The sequence below is a fragment of the Chelonia mydas genome, chromosome 12, assembly GCF_015237465.2.
Source record: "Chelonia mydas isolate rCheMyd1 chromosome 12, rCheMyd1.pri.v2, whole genome shotgun sequence".
Classification (NCBI taxonomy): Eukaryota; Metazoa; Chordata; order Testudines; family Cheloniidae; genus Chelonia; species Chelonia mydas.
The window spans coordinates 36,508,464-36,531,889 of NC_051252.2; the positions used below are offsets into that span (position 1 = coordinate 36,508,464).

At 46.9% G+C, this 23,426-nt stretch overlaps 1 protein-coding gene and 1 non-coding gene across 5 annotated transcripts in view; both read right to left on the bottom strand.

Annotated features, from left to right (window-relative positions):
* FBXO31 (F-box protein 31) overlaps nucleotides 1-13,995 on the bottom strand; it is a 40,626-nt gene extending 26,631 nt beyond the window's left edge. The window contains exons 1-3 of one of the 4 annotated variants that reach the window (XM_037878180.2): nucleotides 13,638-13,995; nucleotides 5,690-5,761; nucleotides 1,770-1,856 (exon numbers count right to left, since the gene is read on the bottom strand). In XM_037878180.2, coding sequence (XP_037734108.1) covers nucleotides 1,770-1,856; nucleotides 5,690-5,761; nucleotides 13,638-13,971 — 493 coding nt within the window. In that variant the 5' untranslated portion in view covers nucleotides 13,972-13,995. The remainder of the gene's footprint in view (nucleotides 1-1,769; nucleotides 1,857-5,689; nucleotides 5,762-13,637) is intronic. The other 3 variants (XM_037878178.2, XM_037878181.2, XM_037878179.2) reach the window with 3 other exon arrangements.
* A 2,068-nt stretch (nucleotides 13,996-16,063) lies between these two features.
* On the bottom strand, nucleotides 16,064-16,136 carry TRNAM-CAU. The gene has a single exon. It is a non-coding gene; the product is annotated as a tRNA-Met (tRNA).
* Nucleotides 16,137-23,426: the final 7,290 nt, after the last annotated feature.

The following is a 23,426-nucleotide window of genomic DNA, read 5'->3' on the forward strand; positions in this document are numbered from 1 at the left end:
GCCGTGCAAAATTTTGGGTTTTAAGCATTTTTCATTGAGTTAAATTTTCACAGTCACCAGAAATTATGGGAAGGGTCGGACAATCTTTATTTAATGAAAACAGATGTTGAGATTCAAAAAGCTACACAAAGTTAACACAAAATGTCAACATCACATGTCAAAAATATACAGAGAGTAAATATCCTTCAGTCAAACTAAGAAATTCTCAAGCAGCCTTTTCTCTTACTTTGCCTGTGTGTAAATTTCTTATCAGCATCATTGGAAATATTTTTCATTCGTTTGCGTGTGTACGGTAGATAGTTTACCAATAAAACACTAATCTTTCCAAGCCTAACTACAGCACAGAACTTGGGGTCATGTTTGGACTGCAGGCTGCACTAGAAGGCACCAAGGTAAAGGTGATCCCTAATGTATTGCCTGTGAGCGAACCATAGCTGATTACTCCAGGGTAACTCTATTTTCAGTAAGCTACATGCACCCAAGGAAACTCGAGTTTAAAGGTTCCATAAGTAGCGGAATCATTGAGCTTTCTAGCATAAATTTTGATTCCTAAACAGGTTCAGATTTTCAGGGTGTACATAAGCAGAGACCCCCAGTGCTCATTCACACACTGGCAGAGTTCACATTCTATCAAGGTTACATTTCAGGAGCTCTCCCTACAGAAGGAGGATAGGTCTATCAGTGGCTATTAGCCAAGATGATCTGGGATGCAAACCCATGCTCTGAGTCCCTAAACCTCTGACTGCCAAAAGCTGGGACTGCCAAAAGCTGAGGATGGATCACTCAATAATTGCCCTGTTCCAGTCATTCCCTCTGAAGCATCTGGCACTGGGCACTGTCCAAAGACAGGACACTGAGCTAGATAGTGTCATTGTCTGACCCAGTATGGCCGTTCTTATGAAACTTCCCTTTGTTAGGATTAAATAAAAATCCTGAAGTCCAGAGTGTTTTTTAATTTTATTGGGGGGAGGGAGCAAGAAGGAATTCCCCTCTGTAAATGACATGCCTCCAGTAGTGATACCTGGGCTGCTGAAGTCCAGTGATCTCCCACCTACATATCAGAGAGACGGGGACTACAGTTCAGAGAAATCTATGGGAAAGTTTCAGAACTGACAATACTTAGACTCATCCAGAGGGATGAATAAAGGGGACATATCTGCTCACACCCAAGAAAAAGCTAACCGGTAACACCCATGTTCCTAGTTTTGTCTATCTAGGGAAGTGGTTTCTCGGCTTGGGCCACTGCTGTGTGCTGACTGGTCCGCATGTGACATCCTCAGGGCCAGACAGGTAGTATTGGATGCGACCCACAATGGTAAATAGGTTGAGAAACGCTGATCTAGAGTCTGTTAGTGTCATTTCTGGGGCTGGATGGAATTGGCCCCAAGAGCAATGCAAGCAGCTCTCTTCCTTCCCCTAATGGCAAGCTGGAATGTTTTATCTCCACCGTACACCCAAGCCCACTGCCCTGGAGAGCATCTGCTACCTATGCCTAGTTAGTTTCCACCAGGGAAAACCATGAATAGGATGCTCTCCTAACCCCCAGCACTTCACCAGAGGGGTGAATACTATTGTCCCTATGTTACAACTACCTAAGGTGTCATCTTAGAGGGTCAGAACAAAGTACATGAGAACCAAGTCACGGGAAAGCCTGGGTGACAGCTCTCCTCATTCTGCCCCCGAAGTAGTGGTTTGCAGTAACTTCACACGCCATGCAGCGCCTCGTGTGAGTTCAGTGCAGAAAGCGTTTGCTAATGGGAGGTACGTACGGCAGGTGTAAACATCTCTGTACTCCATGTGTTCGTAGTCGGGAAGGATTTTCATAAAACGCCCCGACTTCACTCGTGGATTTATACCTGGACAGACACAGCAGGGTAAGTACCAGAGAAGTTGATTCCCCTCTGATCATCACATAATGTTAATCTGAACCAACCAGACAGGAAGGTCAAGACCCTTGTTGATTTAAGGCGCACTTCTTCAGCCCCCAGCCCAGATCAGCCACTCAGAAGAATTCGGCACATTTTATGATTCCCTCATAAGTTATCGATGTCACCAAACAAATTCTAAATGGAGTCTGCACTTATCTCAGTCTACGCAGGACAAGAGCAACCAAAGGTTTTTTCCTCTTTTCACTCTTCAATCCAGCTAATTGTTTTCGAAACACCATCTAGCATCTGTTTCATTATGCCCTCTAAGATCTTGGGTTTGGCTTTCTTCCCAATTGTCTTAGTGTAGCATGTAGAATAGAACAAACATTCATTGTTTGCACCTTCAAGCCTGAATTCTGCCAACAGTTCCAAATAAATTTTGCTGTAACTAAAGAGTTCTACATGACACTAGAGAACAAGGACACAGCACCAGGCAATTCTTTCAGGAAAGCTGAGCAGGAAAGCACCAGTAGGTTTGTAAACAGAGATGTTTGCTGAATCTAAACCAATTGCAAGCCAAGGATTTCATATTCCTGCAACCAGGGTAAGGTTCAGGAAAGGAAGAATGAGCTGACAAGTGTTCTGACTCTGCCGAAGTCTGGAGAAATGGCACAGGTCAGGATTCAGATTGCCAGATGCATGGCAAGAGATTCTTTATTTACAAGATGGAACAGAGTCTATAGCATGCTTTCTACCAGTAAAACACTATGTTCTAAGGTGCTAAATGCTCACCAAGGACCTATTCCAGTGGAAGGAGACTAAAGATGTTACAGGTATTAAGAGGTGCTTTTGTAATGCCGACAGACCCCAGTCATTGGCGGGATCGAACCGGGAACCTCTGGAGCTTAGTGCATGAGCCTCTACTGCATGAGCTAAAAGCCAACTGGCTGTTAGCTAAGGCTGTGGAGCAGACTCATTTTATCTCTCTCTTTAAGTGGTCTCAGTGCCACCAGATGGGACAGAACACCATACCCAGAAGGTGTGTGGGTTACACTTTGAAGTGTAAAGAATCAGTGGGAAAAGTTGCAAAAACAGGACCATATCAGGTATGTGATTAACAGATAGTTTGTAACTATACCACCACTCTGGCTATGAGGAAAGCCACACTGCACAGCAAAGAAGGGTCTTAAATGACTGAGGTTTCCTTACACACTTTCGAGTTCCCCTGTGTGGCCTCCTAGGGAGGTAAGTGGTACCATTCCCATTTTACAGATAGGGAAACTGAAGCATGGGGAGATGAAGTTACTTGGGTCAAGGCCACACTGCAGCAGTCTCAGAGCTGGATCAGAATTCAGGATTCCTGGCTCCCAACACGAGGTTAAATGCACAAGGCCACCACCACCTCTGACAGTCAGATAAAGCACAAGGTCCATTTGAAAGGAGCCAAACTTCCTGGGACCAGTAAAGCGCACTCAGGACTCTCACTCTGGTGATGTACAAAGACAAATGCTTTCATTTTTAACAAGCTGAGCCCTGCTTCTTGTAAAGGGCCATGGAACTGTAGACCAACCACTGGAGCCAAGGGTTTGTCATTGCTGATTTCCTAAAGATTCTGGGTTGTTCCATCCCCTGCTAGACTAATTCAGCATCAGCCTTTGGGACCCATGAAATGCCTGGGTCCCTTGATTTTGGTGGCAAGGACAGATCAATTCACTACTGTGGGGCTTGTGTCATCCAGGCTGCTGCCGGGGTTGTCACAAGCACTCTCCCAGGTGGTATCTGCAGCTGAACCAGCTCCTGTGTTAAACAGCTAATGTAGCTTCTGACCCATTAGCATGAGAGGCAGCTTGATCTTGTTAAGTAGGGAACTCCTATATTCAAATGCCAGTTCAGGGTCAAGTCCCTAATCTGCCTCTTCCTTCCCCACCCCCGTAAAATGGGGATGAAACTCACCTACCTCCCAGGGGGCTTGTGCTGACCGAAGAGTGTGTGTCTGTAAAGCACTCACATGCAAGTGGCAACACTCATCATAACGCATGGGCTGCAGCTGCTTATTTGGAGTTGTGTCCTGGAAACAAGTTGTGACGCTGTATGGAATCTGGGGGACACTTGAGATATTATGAGTATCAATATTGTAAAATTGTAATGAGTTATGCCAGATAGGCCATGTAAGGTATCTGAAAAAAATATTATAATTTGCCAGATATGATAATCTCATTTTTGTGTTTGTATTGAGTTATAGATATGTCTGTCTGTATTTCAAACTTGTGCTATGCTTTGGGTGACACCCACAGACAGTTTGGCATCAGCACTGCCAAGTCTGCTTGATGGCCCATTAAGGACCATCAGCTGTACAACTGATCCATTGAGAGAAGACGGATACACCTTATGACTCAGCAAAGCACACAGGGACATGCCTATGGACAGAACCCTAAGGCTTTCAAGCCATGTGCTGGGCACCTTGTGTTTCAAACAAAGGAAGTGCAGGCCACATGGCAAAAGACTGTAAAAGGCAGCTGCTCTTCTCCATTTTGTCTTCAATCCTACTTCTTACTTCTGGAGGAACTTTGCTACGAATGGAAGCTCTGAACAAAGGACTGAATGACCCATCCAAGCTGTGGATGTATTCCAGAAGGACTTTCAAGCCAGCAAACTCACCAATACTGCTAGGAACCTGATATATGGACTTTGAAGTCTTTGTATGTATGTGACTGTTTTACCATTTAACATCTCTCTTTTTCTTTATAATAAACCTTTAGTTTTGGACACTAAAGGACTGGCTGGCAGCATGGTATATTGGGTAAGATCCAAACCTATACTGACCTGGTAACATGGCTGACCCTTTGGGGTCAAAAGAACATTCTGTATATGTGAGCAGAGTTATTTTAAATAACTTCTCACTGAACTGGACCTAGGTGCTGATTGGGAGCCAGAATGCAATAAAGAGGGCTGTGAGATTCCTTTTTTGCTTCTTGATAACCAGTGTGGGGGATGAGAAGCACAGTCTGAGACTGGTTGGGGAGTTTAACTTCAGTGTTACCCACCAGTCTTGGGAATATCTGCTCTCCATTTTGCAGCCTGCCCTGACCTTGGCATTTCCATTGAGGGCTGCCCCAAGCACCACGGGGCACACACGTGTTGGCACTTCTGTACAGACCCAGCACAGTCGGGTCCCCCTTCTCCTGCACAAGGTGGTCTGGAATGCAGGGGGCAGGGTGACGAGAATAAAGGAACAGATAACCTCCCCATTCCCCTGTGTCAAGTTGCAATAGGTGTTCCACAGAGAATCACTGCCCTGACCTTCCCCTAAGGGGAAGCCCAGTCACTGTGGAGTTATGGTGGACAGAAGTTGCTTACACTGGGGGAAGGGAGTCAAACATTGTTTCAGAGGACCATACAAAGATAAAGCCTGCTCTGAGGAATACAGGTTACCCACTGGCCAGAAAGGGGCAAACCAAACAGCTGAAAATACTTTTACAATCCTACTGACAGATTAAAAACTGTCCTCAGATTTGGGTGAGCGGTTACCAGTTGCTAAACACACTAGCCACAAACTAATACCTATTTCCAGAAACCCTCAGACTCTGTAGTTTCTTCCAACCAAAGGGGTATGGAGAGGCAACAGCGATTCTTGATATCTGTCTGGCATTAAAATGCTGTGGTAGTCAGACTTGTTACAGCTTTAGAAATGAAATCTCTGCCACGAAATACAGAGTCTGTGTTTCAGATGCCCAGGATAAAGATTCAGTGCAAATTTACTTTTAAAAATGGAACTAAACAAGAACAGGAGCATACAGACCTGCATTGACTTCATCACTTACGTTTGGCATAGACATCTCGACAGGACACTCCTGTGATCTCCAGTTTCCGTAAGTTCTCACAGACACCATACTCTGCAGTGACAGACAGAAAGGAGTTAAGAGGTAATAAAATGAGTGATTGTGTTTAAAAAGGTTTGGGCTGTCCACAGAGCTCCAGGATACCTACAACTGCAGCAAGAATTTAGGCAGCTTTAAATTCAATCCAATGTATTTTATTTAAAGTACAATCTTGCAAATTGCTGTATTTGTTAACAAATATTTTTGTTGCTGTTCTTCAGAAGCAGCAGAGGAAAGTTGGATGGCATTCCTTTCCAGACTAGATTCTCAGATTCCCTAGTACATTTTACAAGTGATGGCTACTTGCAACCTATTGTGGCAACTCCTTGCTGATAAATTACGGGCACTTACACCTAGAATCGGTGGCAGCATGAAGTGGTGAAAATGACCTATCCAAACTGGGAATCTTTGTCAGTAGAGCAAACCATCATTGCAACCAGGAGTTATTCACTCCCACTAATTTGTCCTACAAGCAAGACTGTTTATTAAGATTCACAGAAAATGGCTACATTTCAGAGTACTGAAAGATCTATAGCCAAGATTATTTTAAAAGAATAAGTCTGTTTCATAGCCCCAAATTGTTAAGAGAATGTAACGTGTCTGCATGTACAATTACACTTGCAAACAAATCAGACTGAAACTGGTCCATTCTTTGCAGATGCCTTTGACTGTTTTGTTTTCAATGCATTCTATTAGTGATGCAGGGATCTTAAAAGCCTTTTCAAAATTTTAAAAGCAACTTTAAAGCAGGAAATGAGAGACTTCAGTGCAGGTTCAGAAGTCAAGCATTAAACTTTAATTCTTAAAAATATAGCAGACAAGTACCAGCAAATAATTCAATGAAAGAAATCCTGTAACACCAAGGGAAGAGGGAAAAACATATCAAACAGCAACAAAAATAGAGCTTAGTGCCAAAAGCAAATCAGTCCTCAGCAGGGAAAATCCACACACTGAAAACCTCAAATGCACCTCTGAAAAATCAGATATCAGCTTCCTTTAGCAGAAGATTAAAGCACCTGATAGCTCCCTGCATCTGCTAGATATCTGATATCAAGTTTGTCCTTAAAGAACCCCAGGGAAGCCATCTGATCTGAAACCCACCCTCACACAAGGGACAGCGTCGATCAAGCTTCCTTGAATTTATGATTAACTATTGCTGCCTGTTACTGGTATCTATTCCTAATAACTTGCTCTGTACTCCGATTTCAATATAGGCCAAATGAGAGAAAGCAGACATCCGCCCGGCTCAACTCAATCACGCTCTTACTATATATATGCTCTATGTACATATATGTTTGGCTAGGGTATGCAATGTAGCTTGACAGAGCACCCACAAGACACACACGTGTTTTGTAAGGATGACTTGGGTTACTGCAGGAACGAATGTGAACCATCTCTTGCTATGAGAAGCGAGTTGAATAAAGACAGGAAGGGGACAAGAGGGAAAAAACACAGATTCCCCTCCCTAAAAACTTCTACTGATGTCAGTGGGAGCTTGCCACTGACATCAGCAAGAGCAGGACGAAGCCCTAGTTGTTTAGGATGTGAGATGGGGAGGAAGTACAATTAGCTAGTGAGTAAACAGCAAAGCTTCCAGGAACGCACTTCCAGCCTAGCACAAAACAAGCTATTTAGTGCTGGGCTAGTGCCAACTGAATGTATGCAGCAATTTTGCAGATCTGTGAAATCAAAGCTATATTCAAAACTGGAAATTTGGACCCAGCCCACAAACAAGCCCACATCCCTCCCGCCACTCTATCAGACATTATAATGCTTTTAATGCTAGCCTGTGTCTTGTTTGGTAATAATATCAGGGACAGGTTAAAAGCAATAGGCTTTTGCAACTGATCTGTGATTCAGGAAATTACAGGCCTTCAGGAGAGGCAAGAAGCAACACTGACACAGCCTGTAGTTCGGAGAACAGTTGGTTCTTATACTAAAGAAGAACTTCACCTGCCTACAAAGCCAGCAAGGGGGCCACTAATGTCAGCTGCACACTTTCTGCAGCAAGTGATGCAGCTAGATTAAATTGGATACTGTCATCTGAAGTCACAGACTGCATTGGAAAAAAACCACGCAGGGATGTCACAGGTCCAGCTGAGCGCCTCTTTTGGCCACTCACCAGATTGCTATGTGGGGATGCCACCACTGAATCCTGCAGGTGTTTTAAGCCCCTGGAGTCTGAACATAGTCTAGGTACTGCCACCGTCGTAAGGTCTCTAGATGCACTCTTAGGGTGCGGATCTTCTCTTTGGCACACCCCACAACAACAACTGTAATCACATGGCCCCCTGCCCAGCCCTCAGAACCAGTGCTGACCCCTCAGACTATCCCTACAGCTTAAACTCGCCCTTTCCATGAACCCCAGTAATAACTTAATCAGAATTCCTAAATTCTACATAGGTTCCCCAAATCATCACAAGACAATTCTGCCCAAATGACATTTTTCTGTTTTGTTCTTTATTAGTCAGGATATTTGTGTGATAATATTCTCTCTTCCTCATCAGGTCACCTGCTCCTAGTGCCCCAAAATTCTCAAATGCTCCTCATTGTAGTATCTAAGAGGTGCCAATCCAGTCTGAACTCGTGAAAACACTGATTGTCATGCACAGAAATCACGACGTAAATTGGAAACAAACATCCATTGGAACAAAGATCCTGGTTTCTAACAAGTGGCCTTGTTAAATAGCAGGAGACAGACTACCTAAAAGCAGAACTATCACTAGGTCTGGTGTATTTTACAAGTTTCACAGTTTGGGTTTAACTGGATCTTTCCCAAAAGAGTCAGCGTCTTCTCAAACATTAGCAACTTCCTAAAAACAATTCCAGTGTGATTAATTTTCATTGCCATTTGACATTAGCCACACAAGTCCTGGAAGAATTTCATCTTGTTTGCTAACAAGAATGTAATCTTAGCTGGTGAAATTCCTATAAGTCATAATCCTGGTCTCCTCAGTGATCTAAACTACAACCAAAAGCCCATACTGGCTTTGCTTTACTGTGGATGGATAGAACACTTGAGTTTTTTCTTGAGGGGCTGTCATGGTGATGAAAGGTATGAAATTACAGATTGTGAAGACCAAACTCCCCTACCACTCCCACATCCAAATCCCAACAATTATTAAATGCAAGAAAGCTTGCCAGTGCATGGACAACACTATTTATTCTTGATGCTAGAAAGGATAAAGGGGAAGTTAAATTAAGATAAGTAATGCTGCAATTCAGCTACAGGAAAAAAAAAATACTGTTTTGCTTTCCCTGACAATCAAATAGGAGGTTTCCAGAAAATCCTGCTTCACTGCAAGTAAGGCTCTTTTAAAGAGAAATTCTCAATGCGCCAGTTCACCAAGGAAATTAAATATTGAAAATGTTCTAAAGCGTTAATATGGATGGAAATTCACAACCACAGTGAGTAGCTGCTCATAATCCTGCTTCAAAAGGAAGGATAGAATTTGATTATGAAATTCTCATTCTACTAGCTGGGAAGGTTGTTCTCTTAGGTTAACAGGATTCGGAAGATTTACTCAACGCATGGCAAATATACCAGCACTGCCATGCCCTGTGGAATCTGAAGTATTAAACAGTGCACTGTTTATTATGGCCTGCACGTAAGTGTAACATTGTCAGCCTCCTAGTTTACACATTTGTAAGTGCAGCATACTATATCTTTTGCTTTCATATAATGCTCTCCTCCCTTCCTGGTTTCACTCTACCTGCTCTTCTATAACAGATCATGGCACATCTTATTCTGCAATTTTCTGTTTGCACTTCTCCTCCCCCCGATCATATCCCTTTCTGCACCTTATGTTCTCTACTCTTCCTACTACAAAATTTTTCCTACAGTAAAGGATTGGAATTGCAGCAGGTATTGCCACTACCCTCCTGAAAAGTCATGAAGAGTTTGGAAGTGCTTTTCAAGCAAGTCTTTAGTAGCGAGCAAGGAAATAGGCAATGGGGCAGGTAAGGTAATGTCTTTACACAAAAAAAAATTTGTGAACCTAAAGAACCAAGGACACCAAACTTCATTCTCCACTTTTATGCCACACTAAGGCTAATTGTTACTAGCAACTAAGTCTTTTAATTCCATGCGTACATAAGCACAACATTAGCAGCCTGAAAGACTGTATATGATAAGGTGCTGAGAAGCGGCTGTAGGTCTAGCATGGATGCACAAACCATGGCCAGGCCAGACACATTATTCAGTACACAATCAGAGGGGGTCAGTGAAAAACATTTTGCACTGGGAATGGGGAGACCTGGCTTCTATTAACAGCTCTAGATCACTCCCCCACTCTTCCACCCCCCATATGACTCAGCTTCCACATCTGTAGAACAGATACCCACCTTTGTAAAGTGTTCTGAGATCTACAGCAGACTAATCTACAGGTGATAAATGTAACACAAAGCCTGCCCCATGATGACTATTTAACAATTTATATTTTCTCCCCAACCCCGTTTCAACAAAAACAAAATGTTAGAGTATTTTAATTTGTGAATTCTAGATCTGGTTACTATGATCCACCAGTGAAATTTCCTAGACAGGTGACCTGATGTGGTGTGTTATTCAATATAAAACTGGTGACCACTTAAACTACAAGCATATATGGTCATGGGTTAATCAAGGAAAAAGTCAAATCAAAAGCCAAAGTGCATTGGAAAGTGATTGCAACACTCCACTTGCCAAACAAGCAGGTCAGAGAAACAGTTTATCCCAAACAGTCACAATGATAAAAGGGCATCATCCCAAAAGTAGCTGGCTACAAACGTTGCAAAACTAGCTCATGTTTCCCCACGTTCATTCTCCAATTTCAGAGCCACAGCCAAAAGCAATTGTGTGTAGCCTGAAGGGGAGGATCCCCCCTACTCAAAATACTGCTCCAGTGACTGCAATAAAATTGAGTCTGCCTGCAATCACACTAAACCAAGGTGTCAAAACTCATTTGGTTGAGAGGGCTGATTTACATTTTTAATTATAGACTATGGCTACAAAGTTAGGGCTGTTTATAACCCTTGATCCACAGCAGTGATCTCATGACAAAAGCAGGTATGCACAAAAATTAAGGGTAAAAAAAGACAATTATGTAGCACTGCAGTATTCAGCATCTCTTAGCAGAGAGAATGTTAAAAGCACTTGCACAACCACCTGTCCCTTGTTTAGGTGGGCGCTTGTGCATGCACAAGCGATAACCACACAAGCAACCAAGAAGGCAGACTTGCACAACTAATCAGGAAGTACAGATCCGTGATGTGCTCAATGGCTTCAGAGTTAATGTGTTACTGTTAGGAATAGGAGCATGTTATTGAATTGAATTCACCCTTTGCTCTATTTCTAGGCCCTTATAATTTCACAAAAATTATACTTTTCTGCCTAAACTGTCATAGGCTAGGTCTCAGCCCAAACTGATGCTTATTTTTATAGATCACACCTAACTAGGACTCTGTCTTCCCTTTTCAATGTTTGAAAGTCGTGCAACCTTATACTACTACATGGAGACAACATGCGAAGACGCAGAGCTCCAGATACACATATACGGACATGAGTCCAACATGGCTACAACACTGCATGGAACTCCACACAATTCCAAGCAGCTGATTTATTCCTATGATCAGGAATTCAATTAAACCCAGAGAGTGTGTTTATTTGAATGTATATTCTCATATACAAGGAGAGCATTACTTGAATATATGCAATGGTACTACTAAGAAGAGACCAGGAGATGGTGAAGTAATGACCCTAACACAAAGTTATCAATGAGATTTTATACTTGTGCAGTCTGAAAATTCAAGATTACGGTTCCCACACCATTGGTAATAGCCACATTACATCTACAAAGATTAAATAATTGACATTATATACAGCAACACAAAATGATAGATACAGCACATGAACAGGGCCAAATTACAGTTTCTGCGGAAACCATAACTGGATTTCCTGAAAGAAGAGTTTAAAGTCTAATTCCTAAGGTCGCAGTTACAGTGTTGTGAGAACTTCATGAACTCCTCAGGAGGAGACTGACTCTTATCTGTCTAAAGCACCGTGCATGCTTTTGGTATAGGAAGTGCTCCAGTGGATTGGACTAGGGGGTCGATCTAATTCAGCACCTTATCTCTGACACCAGATGCTTAAGAGAAAACAAGGAACTGTAATGGACAGTTATGGAATACTAATGTGTTGGTAGAAATAGTTTCTTTCTACACCTTGCCAGTTACTGTTTGGTTTATGCCCTGAAGGGAGGGGTTGTTATATACAAAAGTTTTCAATCCTGTCTAATGCAACTGTGAATGCTCTTATCATACATAGTAGTCTCATTTTCCTTTGAATGATAAGTTCCTGGTCTCAATGATACATACTGAAAGTGAGATTCCCAGATCATTTATGAGTTGTGTAAATAAATATACTTCCTTGTATCAATTTTAAATCTGGTTTCTTTTAATATTATCATCAAGTGTCTCTTTGTATTTTAAGAAAGAGCAAATGGCATTGTATAAAACGAATACTAGTTATACTCATATGTGAGAACTTTGCCAAGGCCACAACCCACAAAAACCAAACCCTTATGACCTAGAAGAAATTTGTGTGTGAAATTTACCAATAAAGGTATAGATTCTTCTTGCCCACTCTTATAATGACAACTGAAAAGTGGATAGTACATTTTCCCCGCCCCTTCTCCCCACAAAAAATTATATCCCTGGAACATGCTAGGCTGAAAAAACAGCTTGTAACTTCTTGAGAACAGTCTTCACTGCTTTGTGTGATCCATGGGTTTTCATCAGTTCTGACAAGCACCCTCAGCTGCCCTCAAGTGCAGATAAGGAACCATCCATCCCCTGCAGCCATGGATGCTGTCCTTAATGCATCTCAGCACTACCTTTCTGTTTGATGACACAGAGTGCAGCTGCCTAGCGTGCTCAGACACTCCAACTAGATGCACTCGCTGGTATATCCAAAATGTTAATATATATCTATGACATCATAGCTGGCCGCAAATGCACCACATAGCAAGAGATGTGATGGGTACCATGCTGGGAGAAGCAGAAGCAAGTTAGGCAATTTGGAGGGTGTCAGGGCAACTGGGTTAGCAGACGGGGGGGGGACAGGCAGTGGGGTGCCTGCAAAGCAAAGGGCAAGGAGTAAAAAGCATGCATTACATTTTGGTAGGACAGGACTGTGGCTCTGAAGATGGACATGCCACTGAATATGCAGCAGGGTGTCTCTACAGGGGATGTGGTAGGGAGATGCCCTAGGAAGATGGGAGGTTGGCACCCAGACTGACCCACTCACCAGCACCAACCAGAAAGCTAGTACCATTCCCCTTGCTACAGGGCTAGCACCCACCCAACTAACTACACACACAGGAGTCCCTAACACAGGCCAAGCAGCTAGTGTCAGCACCCCACCTCCCCCTACACATTACATCCCAGGGTGCCCCTACTTTACCCCCAGGCCCCTACCTTCCTCAGCTGTCCACCTCCAGAGACCACCTTCCCCCCATGCTTCCCTGTCCCGGTGGGCCTTTCCAGAGCCTCACACCTGCAGAGTCAGCCCCATCCAGCGCCCCCATGAGGACCCCTCGCCCCCAGCGCCCCCTCCCCGGGTCTGGCCCATCCAGCGCCCCCATGGGGACCCCTCGCCCCCAGCGCCCCCTCCCCGTGTCTGGCCCATCCAGCGCCCCCATGGGGACCCCTCGCCCCCAGCGCCCCCTCCCCGGGTCTGGCCCATCCAGCGCCCCCATGGGGACCCCTCGCCCCCAGCGCCCCCTCCCCGGGTCTGGCCCATCCAGCGCCCCCATGGGGACCCCTCGCCCCCAGCGCCCCCTCCCCGGGTCTGGCCCATCCAGCGCCCCCATGGGGACCCCTCGCCCACGTACCACCCGCCGACCCCAGGCGGTACCTTCCCGGCAGCGCCGCCGCCAGATCGTGTCGGTGCGGAGGATGCGGCGGAAGGTGCTGCAGACCCGGGCCAGGCTGGGCAGGTCGGTGCCGGGCAGGGAGCCGAAGATCTGCACCAGGAGCTCGGGGGGCAGCTCCAGCAGGGAGAGCGGGGCCCGGGCGGCCGGGGCCGGAGCCTGCCCTTGCCCCAGCCGGGCTCCCTCGATCCGCTCCTCCTCGGCGTCCGTGTCGGGCTCGCTGTCGGCCGGGCCCTCCCGCCGCTGCTCCCGCTGCGCCCCGCGCCGCCGGCAGCCCCGCGACGGCCCCACCCCACACAGCCGCGCGCACACCGCCATGACCGGCCGGCGACTGGCGGAGGGCGGCCGCCGGCCCCGGCCCGCACGCGCAGGGCCCGCCCGCCAGCGGGCTCAGCCAATCACCACCCGCGCTGGGGAGCGGACCTCGGCGCGCCACAGACGGCGACTCGCCCCTTACAGACGTAACCACGCCCGCTGTCACTTTTGCCGCGCCTACTAACTGTCTCCAACCCGGCCGTCACATTCACCACGCCCCCTCGCCACATGACACGCCCACAGCCAGCGACCACGCCCAGCGAGCGACAGGCCGCGCCCCCTTGTTCAAACTAAGTCCCCGTTGCCCCGCTGGGGTCTGCGAGACCCGCCCCAGAGGTAACGCAGACCCGGCCCGGCCTCTACCCCTGGGGTCTGCGAGACCCGCCCCAGGGGTAACGCAGACCCAGCCCCGGCCTGTCCCCCTGGGGTCTGCGAGACCCGGCCCCGGGGTAACGCAGACCCGGCCCCGGCCTGTCCCCCTGGGGTCTGCGAGACCCGGCCCCGGGGTAACGCAGACCCAGCCCCGGCCTCTCCCCCTGGGGTCTGCGAGACCCGGCCCCGGGGTAACGCAGACCCGGCCCGGCCTCTACCCCTGGGGTCTGCGAGACCCGCCCCAGGGGTAACGCAGACCCAGCCCCGGCCTGTCCCCCTGGGGTCTGCGAGACCCGGCCCCGGCCTCTCCCCCTGGGGTCTGCGAGAGCCCGCCCCAGGGGTAACGCAGACCCAGCCCCAGCCCCGGCCTCTCCCCCTGGGGTCTGCGAGAATCCGCCCCGGGGTAACGCAGACCCAGCCCCGGCCTGTCCCCCTGGGGTCTGCGAGACCCGCCTCAGGGGTAACACAGACCCGGCCCCGGCCTCTCCCCCTGGGGTCTGCGAGACCCGGCCCCGGGGTAACGCAGACCCGGCTCCGGCCTCTCCCCCCTGGGTCTGCGAGAGCCGCCCCGGGGTAACGCAGACCCGGACCCGGCCTGTCCCCCGCGGGGTCTGCGAGAATCCGCCCCAGGGGTAACGCAGACCCGGCCCCGGCCTCTCCCCCTGGGGTCTGGGAGAATCCGCCCCAGGGGTAACGCAGACCCGGACCCGGCCTGTCCCCCCCGGGGTCTGCGAGAATCCGCCCCGGGGTAAGGCAGACCCGGCCCCGGCCTGTCCCCCTGGGGTCTGCGAGACCCGCCTCAGGGGTAACACAGACCCGGCTCCGGCCTGTCCCCCCTGGGTCTGCGAGAATCCGCCCCGGGGTAACGCAGACCCGGCCCCGGCCTGTCCCCCTGGGGTCTGCGAGACCCGGCCCAGCTGTTATGGACCTGGACCCTCTCACGCCGTGGGGGTGTAACTCAGGTCACAGGGAAGCCCACCGGATTCCGTTTGAAAGTTTCCTTGCCACATTTGATCATAAATATAAGCCCAGGCGCTGAGTAATAAGCCCCGCAGCACCAAGGAAGGACATGCGTGGCCCTGGGCAAGGACAGCCTTGGGGGGCCTGTGCCCGTGGAGCTTCCACCTGCCTCTAGGGCCAGGAGCCAAACACCCCTGCTGACTTCTGCAAGCTCTGCCCTGCCCCTCTGTAGCCGGGTGCAGAACGCAGGGGAACTTCCGTATTACCCCAGGGTGCCAGCCCCCAGCGCAACCGGGGCCCGCGACTGCTCTGCGCCCTGGCTGGTTGCACCGCCCCACTTTAGCAGCTCACCCTGCAAGCCAGCAGCTAGCTCTGTCCACCCGCGTTGCGGGGTGGGAGCTGTCTGCCTCCTCCCCTGACTGTTGAGCCCTGGTTTACACTATAAACTTCTCTCGGTATAATTAGGGTGCTCTGGGGTGCGGAAAACCCGGATCCCTCTGCACTGGATTTCACCAGCGCCTCCTGGTTCCCGTGTCCGGATCCTGCCACCCCCCCCTTTGCAACAGTCTCTGCAGGGCCTGTTGGCTGCTTGGAAAGCAGGGAGTTAGGGCCGCTGCATTGCTGGTCTCATGTCCTTCCTCCCGACAGTGCAAAAGCTCTTGATGTCGCCCCTCCTCTGCCTGCTGATAAGGAGGAGCAGCCTTGCTCGCACTCGCTGCATAACAAATGTAACAGCCAGGAAGGGAGGGGAAAAAACTCAGGCTGCCCCGTGTGAGGATCGAACTCACGACCTTCAGATTATGAGACTGACGCGCTACCTACTGCGCTAACGAGGCTCCTTGAGAAACCAGCCTTCAAAGAGTCCTTTTAGTCTTTTCCTCCCTAATGGTTGTTTGGGTGGGAATATTAATATCTTTTGTTTACTTAGTATGAGATCTCCAGCGACCATAAAGAACAGCACTGAAACACTGAGAGGAGGTTCTGCTTTTGCAAATGACTTCTCCCCTTGCTGTGGCTTTTTGCGAAGAATCCTTTTTCTTTCGTAATCCAGGCATTTAAACATTTTTTGCTATTTAAAGGAGGGCTGTGGGGGCTCAGGAATATCTGGGCAGCTGCATTCTGCAGAGAAGAAGCACAGTGCTTCAGGATACCTATTAATATTATTTGCAAGGGAACAAGATGGTTTCCCTCTAAATTAAATTTAAATTTCCCATTAAAAATTAAAACGAATCTTATGTTTGCTTCACCTCATGAAGTGTCAGTATTAGATTTTGAGCTCTCTGAAGTAGGAACAAACTTTGCAGTAGTTGTTGGTATAATGCTTAGTACAATAGGGACTATAGGGGGAAATCCTAGCCCCATTGACGTCAATGGGACTTTTGCCATTGACTTCAATGGAGCCAAGATTTCTCCCCTAATTAGGGTCTTTCAGAGCTGACAATAAATAAAAAAATAATAATAATAACCCACACTTAATATACTGGATCATTATATCCTCACCCTATAAATTAATGGCTGGAGGTGCTCCAGATGGAGAAATAACAGTTACTTCCATAACGCTGCCATCTCCCCCATGCTCATTTACAAACAAAACACTAGCTCAAGAACTCAACCAAAATGCAACTGGTCTGTGAGCAGGCAGGCGTGAGTGGGATTGCTGGACATTTTGCTAGCAGGAGGCGGATGCTCTGTTGATGGGAGCTATTGTGGAGGATGCAACTCAAATAGGCCTGGAACATGCATTTCGTTTTCGGTTGCATGCTCCTGCGTCAGACGCTGAAGGGGCAGCTGAGCTTGTCTGTGAAATAAGGCCAACATTTTCAAAAGTAGCCATTGATTTTGGGTGCCCATCTTGAAAGTTTTGGGCTTGATTTTCAGATAAGCTGGGCCCCCACAGCTCTGATTTCAATGCATGGCAGCTGTGGGTGCTGTGAACTTCTGAAAGTCAGGCCCAAGGGGATGTTACATTGAACACCCCGAGCCTGAATCACCCCAAACCACTATCCACTTTCGGAAATGTGGCTGCACGGGAGGCATAAGAGGGACGGAGGAGCCAAACATCTGCTTTCTATATGGATCAAATCACATGGCCCTCTTGGTTCATCATGCTACCCTCCGGTCCCCACACAGAGGCACACAAGAGTTCTGGTGCTGCTGGTCTAGAGGAGTTTGTAGCCACTATGTAGCCAGTAAGGGTCACCGGGTGCAGGGGAAAAAGCAGCAAAGGGACACATGGCATGGACTCAGTTGGGGACTAAAACAAAGGATATCTTTGTGACATTACTCCATGCTGAAACTTTGCAGTACAAGATTGATACGTCCTTCCTCCTTCGGTTTTTCTGGGTTTGCCTCTATTTTCTTCTCTCTCTCTCTCTCTCTCCTCTGACCCTGCTCCCTACTATATCCCTACCCTGTCACCCCTGACCCCCACAGTCTCCCTGCCTCCGATATAATCTTATCCTAAACAATCCCTTGGCTACAAGGAGTTATCCATCACTCAATGATCAGAGCTGCTGCTTTCTCCCAAGTCTCTTGACAACTAGGCTTTTCATCAATGAAAGCACCTTCCTTCAGTTTCACCCCCTGAAACTGTTCAAGCCAGCAGAGGGCAGGCTGGTCCATGGTGATACCAGGTGGCTTCTTATGAGCTGAGGCAGAAGAAGGCAAGGGAGAGAGAAGAAATGACTCACTAACAAAGAGGTGGTGGCTGTCTCCACTCTGCATTTGTTTCACCTGACAGGTAGCCTGGCTTAGGGATATGCGCATGGAACTGGGAGCCAGGAATACATGAGTGCTCATCCCACTCTGGGCCGTATGCAAAACCCAGTGAAGTCAATGGCAGGCAGTGGGCTTTAGACAAGGCCCTATGTGATCTTGGACCAGACATTTGGCCTCCCTATCTGTTTAAAATATAAGGATTTTAAATCCTCCCCCATTGGGATGGGGGAATCGAAGACTGCAGCTAAAGATACAAAGTGCTCTGTCAGCGCTAAGGATGACTGTTGTCTCCCCACGTGGATGCAGTAGTGGTTTGAAACACCAGGGGCCCATGCCTTTGCAGCACACAGGATAGGAGTAACTCCCATTGAAGTCACCCCAGGATCCAGGACCTCGCTGGAGGGTCTTGCGATGTTGTCCTCTCGGAGCCCCAGTTGGCAAGCGATCCAGGTGACAGCTCCTGATGTTGGTACAGGCAGAGAGGAAGTATGGGGGATGGGCCAAGGAGATGGGAGTAATGGGGGCAAGTTGGATTAGGTGTAGGAATAGAACGCTTATATTTGAATCTCCTCAGCACCTCTTCTGGAGGCTAAACTCTCTGCTGTCAGATTATCAAACGGACATCCCCTGCTATGTTATCTACGCCCCTTACCTGATTGCTATCGTCCTTACTTTTCCTGGCAGGGGTAAGGATAAATATGCTGTATTATTTACTTACATCACTCACGTGCTCTCTGGTACTACCAAGTACTTGAACATCCTTAATGCCTGGCACAAAAGTTACTGCCGCGTTCTGGAGTAACAGCCCCTAAGGCTTCAGTTTCAGTCTTACAGGCTGCAGTGCTTGGAGCTGTTACTGTAGTACCTTTGAATAAGGGATGTACTGAAAGGTGAAACATGTCCCTTTCATTTCTCTCTAGCAATAAAGGGGCTGATATAGCTCCCACTGAAGTCAGTTAAAGTCTTTCCATAGACTTTAAAGGGCTTTGAATCAGGCTCTAAATTGATGGCCCCATTTTCGGGAATCCTGCAGGGGTCTACACCTTCCCTGGCTCTGGGACAGGATGTGCTGCCGCCTGATGGCGCAACTGGCCAATTATAATCTGAATAACTATGCCAGAGGATTGTTTATTTGCCAGTTGGCAAGAGAAAAAGGACGGCTGTAAGTCAGGTAGAGACAGACAAACAAGTCCTCTTTGAAACCCCTGCTCTCCACAATGATTGTAACAGTGCATCTCATGATGTAAGCCTGCACTGCAGTTTCTGCCTTGTATTATGTGGCCTTGGGGAAAGGATTCTTTGGAGAACAGCCATTTATGGCTCATCACTCCAGACTAGGAATACATCCTCAAGGACTGTACAGTTTTGTTTATTGCATCTTGATTCCAGATGTTCCTCATTCTCTGGGAGATTGCTAAAATCAGGAGGAAAAAAAGCTATCACCAGCTTTTGCTATTCTAGCAGGGCTCTGATCTCATCAGACCTTGCAGGACAAGCTGGTCAATGTGCAGATGCGGGATCTCCAAGGAAAACCCAGAGTGCTGCAGAAATTGCAGTTGATGACTCAGTGGCTATTTTCTCTTTGCATCAATGCTGAGCCAAATGCCATTGCATGGTGCAATGGGTTGCTGAACTTATGGAGGTGCTGTTTGTCCAATGAGCTGTAAGACTGATTGATCACCTGTGGTCCTAATCATGTGCAGTCATTAAAGACTGTGGCAATCTCACAAGCAAAGGGTTGTTATTTCTGGTGTCTTGGCCAGATTCCAGTCTGAGTAATTACATTCTGCCTGTCTAAATCCTCTAGCAGGTTCAGTTCTGAGAAGCATTATGTAGTGTTTAGATCACGGGGCTGGGAGTCAGGTGCTCTAGGTTCTATTATTGGCTATACTACAGAGTAACAGTTGTGTACTTGTAGCCAAGTCATGAACCTGTCAATGCCTCAGCTTCTCAATCTGTAAAAGGAGAATGATATTTACCCACCACACAGTCAGTTGTGAGACTTAATTATTGTTTGTAAAGAGCTGGGAGATGCTTGAATTCAAGGTGTACTAAACAGAGTGGAAAATATTATTATGCAAGACATTATTCCACAAACCCACACATACAGAGTATACAGTTTATCACGCTTGCAAAGGGAGTGTGGCTCCTTTGGGATGACCAGAGCTATATAAATGTAAATTATTCGTTCCCAGATGCCAACGATCAGCTGACTCACAGTATTGTCACAGAAAACAACTTCATCTTCAAAAGTGATTTTTGAGGCCAAGAAATGTTTGCTCAAGCACCAGCATCATTAACTGATGTCAATATATGTGGTACTGGGGAGCAGTGCTTTTTGTGCTAAACTCTCTGCAGAGCCAGCTTCGGGAGCACAAAGCATTGCTGTTTTGCACTCCTCAGAAGAATTGCTATTGCTTTTTGTTTTTCTTAATTCCTTGGTGAGCAAGTGCAAAAGTTATGGGGCAGAGGATTTCCAAGAAGAAATTTAAACTCCTGAGGATTTTCCTCACAGGATTATAACAATTTTAAGGCAAATGTAAGGGCTACAGTTCTCAACAGAACTGTTCTAAATGATCACAAACACTAGCTGTCTCAATCCTGGTACCAGAAAATCTGTATAAGTTGGGAATGGCTGTACCTTTGTATTCAATATATTCAAGATGGTCAGTGAGCTTTGACTAATGTAAAAGGTCAGGTTTACATAAAAAAAAACACTAGATAATTCACAAACATTCAAAGAATCTCTCACCAGCTGCATCTGTTAGCTGAACTTTCTCTTTCTTTTGGGGAGGGGGGATGGGGAAAGGGAAGCGAAGGGGAGGAAGAAACAAATTGCCACATATTTTCTGTGCGAGGACATTGGTTAGACAGTAAACCGCACTGTAGTGACCGGCAATAGAGTGCAATAGTTTCCTTCCCTTCATTTTATGGACTTTCACCTGTAAAGTTATTTAATGTTTTTCCCCTCAATGTGTGTGGATTTAATGTTGGTGTCAGGTGCTGACCTGACAACTCTGGAGACTAACACCCTCTATTTAGCAATTGTAGAAGTGCAGTCCTTAGAGCAAAGGAATAAACTTCTCCCATACAGTATAAAACCCCTTTAAACACCAGGGAAGTTTGGAATGGGTTTGTAATTCTGACTGTGAAATATATTTCAATGTGCTGTCACTTAGCTCGTATGGAAATGTGATGGAGTCCTGGGAGGTGAGTTTTCCTCAGGTGACTGCCATGAAAGACCTATTTGATTTAAAGGAGGGAGTTAGCCACTGCTTCCCAGTTTGGGTTTTGTGAAAGTAGACTATACACAGAGATTTTTTGTTTTAAGGTAGTAACTGTAGTTCAGAAGTCAAGAATATTGATTCAAAAGGTGTCCCTCCAAGTCTGCAGCGGTGATGGGCTAGTCCTAAGAACATAAAAACACCATACTATGTTAGACTAGTGGGCCATCTAGCCCAGTATCCTGTCTTCTGGCAGCAGCCAGTGCCAGATGCTTCAGAGGTAATAAACAGAACAGGGTAATTTCCAGTGATCCATCCGCTGTCATCCAGTCCCAGCTTCTGGCAATTTGAGGTTTAGGGACACCCAGAGCATAGGGTTGCATCCCAGATCATCTTGGCTAATAGCCATTGATGGATCTATCCTCCATGAACTTGTCTAATTGCTTTTTAGCCCAGTTATACATTTAGCCCTCACAACATCCCCTGGCAATGAGTTCCACAGGTTGACTGTGTGTTGTGTGAAGTACTTTTTGTTATATTTGTCCTAGTCAAAGATTTAGCAAACCATTCTGGAGAACAGCAGCCAAGGGTTTAACAAGAAGAGGCTTGTGATAAGGCGATTCCTTTGGGGCAGGTGAGTCTGGGGGAAAGATTACTCCTGGACAATTCTGGGAGGAGGGTGGCCCAGTCAAATGCTTGAGGAATGGCTTATTCTACAGCAGAGAAAGCTGGTTTACAAGGGTAAGGGGAGACTGAAGGCACAAGGGCAGATTATGTGTTGGCCCAGACAGTTCTGCTGGGATGGAAAAGCAGACAGCTTCCTCCTAAAACAACTAGGTTTTCTCCAGAGAGGGCATCTTGAGAGAGAGCAGTGGGGCAGGACACTGAGTGAGTTTCCTGAAGGAGAGTGTGCTATCACTCTAAAGAACTGGCTATATGACTATTTACAGAGTGCTAGTGTGAGCCCCATTAGCCTAAGTCTATAGACCCAGGCTGGGAGGCTCAGCCCAAAGTGTAGTGTAGATGTTCCCTCAGAAGCCAGTTTATCATTACTGATATGTGATAATCACTTTCTAAGGGAGAATGATTGTGGACTCTGACCTATGGCTGGTTGGATAAAGGCGGAGGTAGGTGGCTATTCTCTGCCATTCTAGCATCTTTAATTTAAATATATTATTGCTCTAAAAAGAGGGCAGGTAAGGAATTGTACAGGATCAGCTTTTTCCCAGCCGCAGGTCCCAACAGGGAAAGTATTCCCTTGTCTAATGGGATCTGCTATTGTATCGCAGACAGGTAAAGGTGTTTTTTGCTGTGTCAGTATTGCTTCACTTTGCTTGTCTGTTCCCTGTAGCCTTTAAGACTCAGTCGATGGAATCTATGTAAGTTGGAATCAAAGCTAATTCATAATGTCTCTCCCACGACTGAAATATTCTGCTGCGGTCTACAGAAAAGAAAGTCTTGGCATAGGATTCTCCGAATGTGGGCCTCTGTAATCCTGCCCAGAGCTGCCTTCTAACAAACGACACCATGGCCAATGCCTAGTGTGTTCTATTTCAGGTTTGACAGCTCGTGTGGCCTGGTGGATAGGGCATGGGAATGGGAATCAGAGCTAGGGCCTAGGCCGAGCTCTGCCACTGACCTCAGAGTAGGGTAAGTCACCTCACCTCTCTGTCCTTTATTGACCCATCTGTGAAGTGGAGATAACGATACCCCTTTTTGTAAAGTGCATTAAGATCTGTGTGTTAAAAGCGTTATATCGGCCAGATTTTCAAAAGTGCTCTTCTCCCATTCAGGCACCAAATCAATACTCCAATTTTAAAAAGAGCTCTGCACCCACTAACTCACTCTGAGAATAGTAAGAGCTTCTGGGTGCTGATTAGTTTTGGGTAGCTGCCCCCCAAAGTGCTAATGGAATTGTTATTTCCTGTACCGCTGCCTGCAGTCCCTGAGAGAACAGCAATTCAGAGAATATCGTGAATTCTAATTCTGTGTAATGTCTAAAGCTAAGGATGATTTTTCTTATTCAGAGATGGAGTGGCTCCAACAGTGAGCCACTTGCTGTGAACAGCTTTTAAAAGCTGTCTCTTTTAAAAGGGATCTCCCTAGTCTTCAGTCAGTGGGCAGAGGGGTCAAGCATAGATTGTATTCCTGTAGTTTAGGTTTTAAATGCACACCAACCTCCCT